The sequence below is a fragment of the Nannobrachium achirus genome (genome assembly GCF_963921795.1).
Source record: "Nannobrachium achirus genome assembly, chromosome: 14".
NCBI classification, from domain to species: domain Eukaryota; kingdom Metazoa; phylum Chordata; class Actinopteri; order Myctophiformes; family Myctophidae; genus Nannobrachium; species Nannobrachium achirus.
The window spans coordinates 31,528,717-31,541,938 of NC_137821.1; the positions used below are offsets into that span (position 1 = coordinate 31,528,717).

The 13,222-nt window shown below is 41.9% G+C and overlaps 1 protein-coding gene across 1 annotated transcript; it reads left to right on the plus strand.

Annotated features, from left to right (window-relative positions):
- Positions 1–6,057: 6,057 nt before the first annotated feature.
- LOC308298613 (transmembrane protein 272-like) lies at positions 6,058–9,122 on the plus strand (the record flags this gene model as incomplete). The annotated part of the gene is made up of 3 exons (XM_080742256.1): positions 6,058–6,082; positions 6,782–6,982; positions 8,875–9,122. 3 exons carry the CDS (start codon positions 6,058–6,060, stop codon positions 9,120–9,122), a joined length of 474 nt encoding a protein of 157 aa, XP_080598382.1.
- Between the last annotated feature and the right edge of the window lie 4,100 nt (positions 9,123–13,222).

Sequence of the window (13,222 nt, forward strand, 5' to 3'; positions counted from 1 at the left end):
TCGGTAGGCAATATCTCGACAGTCATGTGATCGACACGGATCTGTCCGATTTTGCATATTCCATCCTGATTGGCTAAGATTGGCTTCCAAAGTTTGTGGGATTGAGCCATTTTGAACAAAATGCCTCAAATCACAAACGCAAAGTGCAATTATCATGAAATCGCGCACACACGTTCCCACTAGGCCGAGGAAGAAATGCCACTTAATTTTTTTTAATCAGCCTCATGGTGGCGCTATAACAGCCCGATTTGTGGTTTTACCTATAACTCCACCGATCAGTTTCAAACTTTGTAAGCGCACTCCCTAGAGGCTAAGGATAAACCTTTGCCCTGCCGACTTATGTAAAACTAATTTTTGGATATTACTCCTTGAGATTTTATCCAAAAATCATGCAAATCGGTACACAGTATCTCTATAGTCATGTGATCAAGTCCGATCCGTCTGATATTTCATATTCCATCCTGATTGGCTAATATTAGCTTCCAAAGTTTGCAGGATTGCTCCGTTTTTGAACAAAATGCCTCAAATCATCAACGCAGCTTGCGATTACCGCAACATTTGCCATACATATTCCCACTAGGTCAAGGAACAAATGCTACCTTTTTAACATTGTCCTGTTATAGCGCCACCAGCAGGTAGACTTTAGCAAAACACATTTTTGGAAAACAATGCTTGAAATCATGCATGCAGCGTCCGATTGCCATGAAAGATCTAAGGTGAAGAACATATGCCACCCTTTTTACATTGGCCTATTATACAGTAGCACCACCAGGACGCACGGCCTGGTGGAGACCTGTGCTCGGAAGAGCACTGCTTCTAGTTACACATGAGATACAGCTGGATAGACAATATAGAACCATGACAACTAGAACATGAACACAATACATAGAAATACAAGACCTAGACAAGACAGGCAAAGTCTGTGACTGTGACAGTACCCCTCCTCTAAGGACGGCTCCTGACGTCCCACAATGTCCATGATGAGGATGGAGAGGGGCATTGAGAGTTCTCAAAATGACAGTTCAGGTTGACAAAGGTGGTTAGGCAGGGGAAAGGGTCTGAAACCCCCAGAGCATTCTTCCACTGCAAAACAGGAACAGTATATTGAGACGTGGTCCAAAGGGCAGGGAAAGGGGCCGATACCCCCCCAGAGCTTTCTTCCACTGCCGGACAGGAAAGGAACATAGAACCCATGGGGCTGAAGAGAAGCTGCATCGACACTCAGTGCTTCCACAACCAGAACTTCTGAGGAGTGATCGGAGCAGCAAACCAGGACTTCGAGGAGCAACACCAGAACTCCAGGACCAGGACATCTCAATCTAACCTGTCTGTGCTTCGGTATCCCTCCAACAGTCAAACCAGCCAGCGCATCAAACGACTTGGCCCCCCAAAAGTCAACTAGCTGGAGCTTCAGATGTCCATTTCACCAGGTGTAGACAGGCTGGGTCTGGGTGCTGTCCGCTGCGTCCAGTGTGGTCGAGTCATTCTGTCACATGCTGGTATAGTGAGGACCCAAATGCAGGACAGCCAGGCAGGTTTTGCATCAAAAACCCATGGTTGGGTGTTTTAATAAACAATAGTTGAACACTGAACAGAACAGAACAGAACAGAAATCACAAATACAAACTAACTAATGCAGTGACACCAAACAATGACTCAACAAGGACTGACTGGGGAACAAGACTAATATACACATGAGGACTGATTACACATGAGATACAGCTGGATAGACAATATAGAACCATGACAACTAGAACATGAACACAATACATAGAAATACAAGACCTAGACAAGACAGGCAAAGTCTGTGACTGTGACAGTGACATTGCACTGTCTCCGAGTGTGGAGTGGTTTTAGTTCTCCACACTACGTTGACAAACTAGTTTAGCTGGTAGAACTTGTCCTCAAGTAACACTTATTGTCTCCACCAGCCGAAGGCATGGGGGAGAGTATGTTTTCCTCTCCGTCCGTGCGTCCGTCTGTGCGTCCGTCCGTCCGTGCGTCCTTGCAGTTTGTGAGCGCCAAATCTCAGTCGCCGTTGGCCCGGTCGCTGCCAAAGTGAGCACACACATTCCCTGGATGCCAATCTAGAACCTCTGCCCTAAATTTTTCAAATGGGCCTTTTCTTGCGCCAACTAGTGGCCGATGTTTGCTAAACACATTTCTGTGCACTACTCTTACAGATTTTGTCCAAAAATCCTACAAATCGGTAGGCAATATCTCGACAGTCATGTGATCGACACGGATCTGTCCGATTTTGCATATTCCATCCTGATTGGCTAAGATTGGCTTCCAAAGTTTGTGGGATTGAGCCATTTTGAACAAAATGCCTCAAATCACAAACGCAAAGTGCAATTATCATGAAATCGCGCACACACGTTCCCACTAGGCCGAGGAAGAAATGCCACTTAATTTTTTTTAATCAGCCTCATGGTGGCGCTATAACAGCCCGATTTGTGGTTTTACCTATAACTCCACCGATCAGTTTCAAACTTTGTAAGCGCACTCCCTAGAGGCTAAGGATAAACCTTTGCCCTGCATTTTTCACATCAGCCTTTTATAGCGCCACCTTTGGGCCGACTTATGTAAAACACATTTTTGGATATTACTCCTTGAGATTTTATCCAAAAATCATGCAAATCGGTACACAGTATCTCTATAGTCATGTGATCAAGTCCGATCCGTCTGATATTTCATATTCCATCCTGATTGGCTAATATTAGCTTCCAAAGTTTGCAGGATTGCTCCGTTTTTGAACAAAATGCCTCAAATCATCAACGCAGCTTGCGATTACCGTGACATTTGCCACACATATTCCCACTAGGTCAAGGAACAAATGCTACCTTTTTAACATTGTCCTGTTATAGCGCCACCAGCAGGTAGACTTTAGCAAAACACATTTTTGGAACACAATGCTTGAAATCATGCATGCAGCGTCCGATTGCCATGAAAGATCTAAGGTGAAGAACATATGCCACCCTTTTTACATTGGCCTATTATACAGTAGCACCACCAGGACGCACGGCCTGGTGGAGACCTGTGCTCGGAAGAGCACTGCTTCTAGTTAGATATTATTTTACATCATATCTTATTCCCAAGAACAAAGAATGAATTCAAAGAAATAAGACACAAGAATGCCAAAGTCATGTACTTGTAGTTATTGTATTGAGAGAGATCAGGCATAAGGTACAGTACAGGACGTTCAAAGGTTTCTCTCTCTCCTTATTACAGAATGGACAAAGCTTAAATGGACGAAGATAAGTATTCTTATCAATAGCAGATGACGATAACAAGATGACCGTAGTGACCAAGGTGAGGTCAAGATGTTTTCCCCGTTGGTATCTTCACGTGCCTGATCCACATCGTATCTTTACCCGTATCCAAATATCATGATGTCATACAAGTAGCCAGGTCGGCTGGTGACCTGGCATGGAGTGTTGTTGTAGAAGAGTGGAGACAAGACGGGCCTTGGCTCACCGATATCCTCTTTAATAGACAACTGTTTTTTTGATGTTTTGAGAGAGATCCCACAACATTATCCCGTAGTCATGGAGTTGGAGTGACCTATAAGTCATTTGAACCTCATACTGTATATCAGCATCGTGTTATTGCAGAATGGACCCAAAGTTGGAGGGAGAGACACAAAGTAACTCATATTCAACTCATACATTCATAACTAGAAGCAGTGCTCTTCCGAGCACAGGTCTCCACCAGGCAAACTTTGGAAGCTAATATTAGCCAATCAGGATGGCATATGAAATATCAGACGGATCGGACTTGACTATAGAGATACTGTGTACCGATTTGCATGATTTTTGGATAAAATCTCAAGGAGTAATATCCAAAAATGTGTTTTACATAAGTCGGCCCAAAGGTGGCGCTATAAAAGGCTTATGTGAAAAATGCAGGGCAAAGGTTTATCCTTAGCTTCTAGGGAGTGTGCTTGCAAAGTTTGAAACTGATCGGTGGAGTTATAGGTAAAACCACAAATCGGCCTGTTATAGCGCCACCATGAGGCTGATTTAAAAAAAATAAGTGGCATTTCTTCCTCGGCCTAGTGGGAACGTGTGTGCGCGATTTCATGATAATCGCACTTTGCGTTTGTGATTTGAGGCATTTTGTTCCAAACGGCTCGATCCTACAAACTTTGGAAGCCAATCTTAGCCAATCAGGATGGAATATGCAAAATCGGACAGATCCGTGTCGATCACATGACTGTCGAGATGCTGCCTACCGATTTGTATGATTTTTGGACAAAATCTGTAAGAGTAGTGCACAGAAATGTGTTTTGCGAACATCGGCCACTAGGTGGCGCTAGAAAAGGCCCATTTAAAAAATTTAGGGCAGAGGTTCTAGATTGGCATCCAGGGAATGTGTGTGCTCACTTTGGCAGCGATCGGGCCAACGGCGACTGAGATTAGGTGCTCACAAACTGCGAGGACGGACGGACGGACGGACGGACGGACGGACGGACGGACGGACGGACGGACGGAGGGGAAAACATACTCTCCCTCAGCCTTCGGCTGGTGGAGACAATTACCCATCGAATCCTCAGTTTTCAGTACAGCACCTGTTCACCTTCATGGAAACCACAACTATTAAAGTTACGTTGATAAACTAGTTTAGCTCGTAGAACTTATTCTCCTCATGTCCTCAAGTAACACTGTCCTCTGAAAAGCCATCTGTCTTTAAATAATATGTAAATATAACCATATGAAGTAAAATACACACCCATTCACCTTTGCAGTGTTGCAATGTAAGATGGAAGCACTGTCTGTACCGATAAAATAATTTTGATTTTTCTTCTTTTTGACAAGGGTCTCGTTTTGGAATGTTTAGGAGTGTTGTGCAGGCATGCATGAGGTGACAAAGGAAAGGGGCTGGATTTAAAAAGTATGGGTATATCATTATGAGGACAAGGCTCTGCCCCCATGCTATTTGTTGCCATTTGTGTCATAAGAAAGGGAACTCGAAGAAGCTCTTGAAGAACTGAATACAGAATCTTGATTCCAGGTAGGTAGGTAGGTGTGTGTGCTATTTGTTGCCATTTGTGTCATAAGAAAGGGAACTCGAAGAAGATCTTGAAGAACTGAATACAGAATCTTGATTCCAGGGTGTGTGTGTGTGTGTGTGTGTGTGTGTGTGTGTGTGTGTGTGTGTGTGTGTGTGTGTGTGTGTGTGTGTGTGTGTGTGTGTGTGTGGGGAAATGACTTTAAAGTTTAAATTTTCTTGAGTACTGTACTCAAGTACTTTACTTGAGTGTTAGATTTATTGGATACTTATTACTCTTACTCGAGTACATTTAGGAAGGCCTGCATTCTTCTAATCTGCCTTTTATAGCACCACTAGGAGGCCGACTTATGTGAAACCCATTTTTTAATATTAGTCCTTTACATTGTATCTAAATGTCACACAAATCGGTACACATGATATTTTTGGTCATATTATGAAGACGTATCTGTCAGATTTTTCATTTTCTATCACGGTTGGCTAAGATTGACATCTATTTTATACACCTCGATGATCACTCAACCAAACAATGCACGCCCACAACCAACATTCCTCACCTGCCGGAGACCTGCATGTGCTTCGATTTTAGCTGTTTTCATTTCAATATACTTCGATTGTTTAAGTTAAAAACCATATTTCGATACAGTTATTATATCGTTACACCCCTAATTGTGAGCATTAGACGTCTGTTGCTGGTCAAGAATATGTTATATGTAGAAAGGGTGACCTTACTATTATTGCAAACCATTTACACTGAACCTAGGTTATTGTATAGTTGTCATATCTTGTTATATACTTTTTCTTCTGTAGGCTAGAGTCATCGACGTTTACAATGTCAAACAAAGATCTGCTAACGAGATCTATACATCACATCAAACATCCTCCTCGACCTCCAACACCCGCTGGACTAGGTGAGAAACATAAGCATGAGCTGAAATGTGTTCAATTATCCATGACACAGTTGGTGTTGAGTTTACTTGCAAAGTAAAGATTTGTTATGTTGTGTTTCATCTTCCCATAGCATGGTCCAAAGTGGCATTATGCATCATGCCCATTGCTCAGATTGCAGTAGGTGAGTAGAGCTGCAGCTCGAGACCCAAAGTCTCCCCAGAACCCAAAGTTACAAAAATACATCACTTGAGTTCCCACCCGACTCAACGCATCATGAGCTTGTAGATCTGCTACAAATTTTGAAACTTTTTTTCTGGAAAACCTTTTAATCTTTTTGTAAATTTGTGAAATCCTTTAGAAAAAAAATCCTCTGAAACTATTTTGGGGGATAAAAACTAACAAATGGGTGATTTAAAGGGCCACACCAGTGGCTTGGCATGTTTAGCCCATGTCATGGTTTTTGACATTATTGTGACCATAAATGGTAAATGGTGCATTTATATTGCACCCTTATCCAAGGCGCTTTACAGAGATTGTGCATTACATTCACCCATTCACACACACATATTCATACAGAGGAAACCATGCAAGGCACCAACCTGCTCACCGGAAGCAACAAAGGGGTTCAGAGTCTTGCTCAAGGACTCTTCGACACCAACTCTGGTGGAGCCCGGGATCAAACTGGGAACCCTCTGTGTTCTAATGACGGTTTCTCTACCCCTGAGCCACTGCCGACCAAGCATATTGATGTTTGTTTGATTTTGTAGGAAGCAACTGGATTAACTTCATATTAGTTGTATCACAATTTTAAATTTGCTTGAGGATGGTACCGCCCGCCCATTAAGAAACTGCTATAGACTCATCCTTACTCCTCCTACAGGTGCAGTGTACCTGGATGAGTGCCCCATACAGCCCTACATCCCCATCTACTTGGTGGTGGTGGGATGTTTTGGCTTGTGGCTGGCTCTGCTTTCCTGCTGGCCATGTGAGCCTGAGGACGCCACCGTCAGCCGCCTCAAGCGATTCTGCACTACTTTGAATAACCTGATCCTTCTCTTCCTCATCTGCTGGTTCATCAATGGTGAGTTTGAAAACCTGGTTTCAAAATGAATGGATATAAATGACATACTCCGACGGGTGCATAATTCCTTGTCCGTGTGTTCTCACAAGCCACCATTTTGTTCTCTCTGTGTACCAGGAGCTCAGTTCTTAACTGCGAGGGTCCCAGTGCTCTCCTCTGATACAATATTATATTTTGGCTGTGTACCATTTTTCAAAAGTGTACAGTATTTCATACCCTCTCCCTGATTGGGCAATCTTATATATATATATATATATAGTACATAAGTACAGATTCTGGGGATTTGTACTTGACTTGAGTGTTAGATTTATTGGATACTTATTAAGGCCCATTCCCACTGGGCCAGATAACAGATATCTGGAGATATTTCTCCAGATATTTTTCCATGCAAAGTGGATGGTAGATACAGATTAAAAAAAATCTACCACAGATATTTGCCACAGATACTTTTATCTGTGGCAAATATTTTTTTTATCTGTATCTACCATCCACTTTGCATGGAAAAATATCTGGAGAAATATCTCCAGATATCTGTTATCTGGCCCAGTGGGAATGGGCCTTAATAAGTATCCAATAAATCTAACACTCAAGTAAAGTACAAATCCCCAGAATCTGTACTTATGTACTATATATATATATATATAAGATTGCCCAATCAGGGAGAGGGTATGAAATACTACACTTTTGAAAAATGGTACACAGCCAAAATATAATATTGTATCAGAGGAGAGCACTGGGACCCTCGCAGTTAAGAACTGAGCTCCTGGTACACAGAGAGAACAAAATGGTGGCTTGTGAGAACACACGGACAAGGAATTATGCATCCACTTTGCATGGAAAAATATCTGGAGAAATATCTCCAGATATCTGTTATCTGGCCCAGTGGGAATGGGCCTTAAGTCTTACTCGAGTACATTTCCAAGACAAATATTTGTATTTGTATTTGTATTTGTACTCTTACTCAAGTAAATTTCTAGGAAGGCTGAAAAGTATGAAAGAGTACTTTTAGTTTTTATTATTATTATTATTTTCCAAAAATGAAATTGGCCATGCTGTGTTCGTCAAAGAAGAAAACCTATCACAGTAAACTGGGATCTACGTAAAAGGAAATACATCTTCTCCTACCCATATAAGGATCACGCCAAGATAGCCATGCTCGCTCTTGTTTATCAGCTCAAAACAAGACCGCTGCAATGGCCTTATCGGCTTATCCTAAGGCCATGTTTGAGTTCGCGGGAGTGAAAAAGAAAAACGCAGACATAGACAAAACAGTGTATATTTTCAAATGCTTATTGTGTTTGCCAAAGAAAAACTACATCTCTGCTTAGAACAACTCCACATCCAAGGAAAAAAATACAGTAATTCATTGATGTAAAAAAATAACACATTTACTCTTACTCTTACTCTTACTTTTACTTCAAGTAGGCTACATTTTAAAGCATGTAGGCCTACTCTTGAATACTTAAGCACATTTAAAAGCAAGTACTTTTTTACTCTTACTCAAGTAACATTTTGACTGAGGTAGTTTGACTGAGGTAGTTCTGACCAGAAGTATTTGTACTCTTACTCAAGTACTGGGGTTGAGTACTCTGTCCATCTACAGTATGTACCGTATATAATGTCACAGTGTTTGTACAGTGATATTGAGACCAGGAGTGCTCGTTTTCTACCATGACGGAGGCGCGCCGACTGAGCGCCGTTAGAAATTGTAAACCAGGGGGCCAGAATAGTAAATATTGTGGGGACTGCTTCTGCGATCAAAGGGACTAGCTGTACTAGAAAGCGAGCGCTCCTGGTCTCAATCCCACTGGGTCTCAAAAACACTGTAACACATAAAAAATACGATGCCATAAAATACCCCCCCCCTCCCCCCCCCCCCTCATTTTCTCCAGGTAACACGTGGATCTACTCCATCTATGAACCCAACTACAATAAGACTTCAACGTTGAATTCAACACCATTGGATGAATATTGTGACAAGACTCTCTACCTGTTTGCTTTCTGGACCATTACTCTGGTGTACATCCTACTGGCTCTCTTGCTGTTAGTTGGCTGCTGTCGCTGCTGTGCTTTTTGCCGCAAGGCTTATGTGTCCGCCACTGCCGAGGAGGCCGCAGAGGAGGCCGCCGAGGAGATCTGACCAAAGATATAAGCCCCTTTTCTACTAGCCTGGCTTGGCCAGACTATATACTAATGCAGCTAACTAACTGTTTTAACATGGGTGGATTGTTTAGCTGTGCTAAGCTACTTTTCTACTACCAGGCGGAACCAGAACTTTACAGAACCTGAACGTTTTTTTTTTTGTATGCGACGATAAGGTTGAAAATGGGTGGTACACTCCTTTAAATGTACGATGTTGGAGCTTTAAACAAGTCTCCATGGGGGTGAGTAATCGATAGGAAAAAAAAGTCATTTTGCAGATTTGCACTTCACCTCGAGCGAATAAGGTACTCCAATAGACTGAGAGAGAGAGGCACAATTTAAAAAGGTTTGGTCATTGAACACTGAGCAGTATGGGTGTGAGGGAATGAAGGGATTATTTTTCCATGTGTGTATATGCGTGTGTATGTGTGTATTATATATGCGTATATGTATGTTATGTAATATGTATACTATTATGTAATGTATGTGTATGTGCGTGTGTACATATACATTTTACTATGGGGTAAATACTTTTTGAACAGCAGTGGAATAGTTGTTACAGTACCACTGGTTGGCCACCAGGTAGAAGTAGTGGCAAATTAAAGCCTATGCTAATGTCATCTCTGGGGTCATTTCAAGGGGGTGAAGGAATAGTGGAAGCCTGACCTCTGGCCAGGAGGAACTGTGCGATAGCCAATGGGCAGCGGTACTTGACCTTATTCATTCCTCCTCTACCTATCTTAATATTTTTCTTTAAGCGTTTGTTTCAATCAGGTGTGTGTGTGTGTGTGTGTGTGTGTGTGTGTGTGTGTGTGTGTGTGTGTGTGTGTGTGTGTGTGTGTGTGTGTGTGTCCCATCCTACTGCACTGGCTAGTCCATTTGAATAAATTACCCTGGTGAATTTTGAATAAAGAATACATGTAACTAGTAGTTATGTCTGATATAGTCTATGAAAAAGTATTGCATAGTGATGACATACTGTACTTTATTAATTCCCAAATGGGAAATTCACATAGTCACTACGCAGAATACTCCAATAGAGATATTAAAACCTAGGGGGCTGCCCTGTGTTTAAAAACAATTACATCATTCATCATCATCATAATTTATAATCCATGTTCAAAGAAGCGTTGTTTACTGGCTGTGCTGAACCAAAGTCAAGCCAAATTGAACTAGGGCGAGGTGGAAAGAGGAAGCGCAGTCAAAGAGGAAGAAGTGCAAGCGCATTTTCGTTTGACACTATAGTGTGTGGTCAGGTGTATAGCCTACTATTTGGTGGGTGGCGGAGGAAACACGATGTCGAGAGAACGAGATAGATGGGGGAAATTTGAGTCGGGGGATGAAAAAAGAAAGAAAATAAAGAAAAAGGAACATTTCAAGGCCTCGCAGAGAGGTTCATTTGATAAATTAATCACGAAAGGCAGGCAGCCGGCCGTCCCTGCAGCCCCACAGCATCACAGCCGCCCGGGACCTCGCACATCTCCCCGATGGTCCATCTCTCTACAAGACAGGTTGGTCATTTCCAACAGTCAAAATATGAAAGGGGGATGAGACATTAAACCTCTTTTTGTTAGATGTTAACAGATGTATTTATTGCTTTTTATGGGGGGAAATAGTACAGGACAATTTCTTAATATTTTTGTGCATATGTTTTTTGCTGCCTTTTTGTAAAAAAAAATCTGCAATTTTTCCTTGTCTGGGTTTAAGGGAAAGAAATTGTCACACCTCATTGAATATCTCTGTACCTTTGGTCCGATGTGATGTAGGGAATCTTTGGAATAGTCCCGCCCCTAAGTAAAGATTAGCAGCACTGGAGCTATCCCTGCTCCCATACTGGGGATAGATTGTGTATTTTATGTTGTGTAGATGTCTATCCATCTACCACCGCTAGTTTAAAACTTTAAAGGAGTAGTTCACCCCCAAAATGACTTTTTTTCTATTTATTACTCATGCCATGGAGACTAGTGTTCAATAATATTTTTTGGTTTTTGTCACATTCCTAAGACAAAAATTTGATTCGAGTAAATTTTCCCCCATTGATTCCGGATGGTGACCCGTTTCGAAACGGGTATTAACTGATATTTAAAGCAACTTCAGTACATTAGTCTTTTTCTGTGTGTAGAATGTACACACTATCATGATCTATATCTAATCCACACTGTGGGGTTCATCCCAGGGCCGTAGTTTCCATTAGCTTTGAATCCCCATCAATGATGTCATTGCTAGGCTGGTTTCTGAAATGTCCATAGCCCACCAATGAGACGCAGAGTGACACATTGGTCACAGAGTAGACAGAAATTGTGCCATCTTATAATGACCATTAGGCAGGACCAATTATATGAAGATCAGGTTGAAAATGGGTGAAGTTCTCCCTTAACTTCACTCTAGTTGCTGTGGGTTTATGTGACTGTGCATTTCATTAGGCTTTTTACACTGAACCTGTGGTTACTTTATACTGGTCATAGACCCCTGGTCATTATATCATATTGTTATGTGTTTAACTTTGTAAGTTTAAAGGGCTCTTCAAGCACCATTTAAAAAGGGTCTGTATAAAGGTTTTTATTGTATTCTTCTAGGCTCATCCATAGGTCGCCTTCTCAACCATCTCAAGTGTGGCCTTCACTTTCACAATACGCCCTAGGTTAGAAACCCATCCTGCCTACATTTACCATGAAATGAACTCTACTGGTGTTGTGCTTACTTCGCAAAGTAAAGATCTGCTATCTGTCTTCCCTTAGCATGGTTCATTGTGTACTGCAATGCCCAGATGGCAATCGGTGAGTAAAGATGTATTCTATTTTACAATTTAAGTCTTGTTTCCATGTCATTGCATTGTATTTACATTGTACTGTATCAATGGTTATAGTTATTTGTTTTGGAAATGTATAGTAATTGCGACCGAAGGTCACAGTTTACTATGAGAAATGTCACAGCTTGTCCGCTTCCGTGTAGATACATATTTTTACGGTCTATGCTCTATGGGTTTGCCGCTCTGACATCATGCTCTGATGTCACTGTGATGTCAGCGGAACCACTCTACCAGAATGGGTTTGCTGCTCTGACATCACGCTCTGGCTTCACTGTGATGTCACATCACAGTTTGACATCACATGAATCCCTTTCATGCCCATATATGGAGTTCCCTGATGTCATGCCCTGTTAGAGAGATCCCTATGATGCCAGGGGGAACAAATCCCTTTTATGCCCATATATGGAGATATGAAGATCCCTGTGATGCCAGGGGAACAATCCCTTTTATGCCCATATATGGAGATCCCTGATGTCCACATCCCTGATGTCCACATCACTGTGGCGCGAACAACTCACCCTTTAGCATCATGGGTATGATCCCTACATAGGCCACACCCACTGACAATTGCTACCTACAGATTGTGTTGTCTCTATTGGTGTTTTATCTCTATGGGATCTACTCTCAAAGTCCTTGCAGAATACATGATGTGACACATTTATTCACCCTTATCCCTCCCACAGGTGCAGTGTACTTGAACGACTGCCCCGGGCAGCCCTTCATACCGGTCTACTTGTTGGTGTTGGGAGCTTTTGTCCTGTTGGACACTCTGCTCCTCTGCTCGCCATATGACCTCACCATATTCGCCGATGTCGCTCATGGCTTTATACTTGTCTTCCTCGTCTTCTGGTTCATATCAGGTGAGTTAGTAAGCCTGGGTTCTCCATAAACGGGAAACCACCACATGCCATATGGGCCACTGTACAGAAACACATAGCAGACTTATTTACAGTATGTGGATTAATAGTTTATTATATTGCAATACATGCCCCACATCGAAAACGTATCATTATACCTGTAGACCAGTTGTTGTCAACCTTTTTCATATCAAGGTCCATTATTTATTTGGCATTTGAGCCACAGACCACCATTTTATGAGATTTAGCCTCTCAGACCCAAAACTTTCAATATTTTGTTATTGTTGATAAAGGATTTTGTCCACAAGTTCATGCTGTATTGATGTGGTACCATAGGAGTGATAAATGTAATAAGGTAAATGTTGAACAAAATAACAATTCTCCTACATTCATTAATTGTGTAGACCTCTTGTAAATTAAGCAATGCAGATG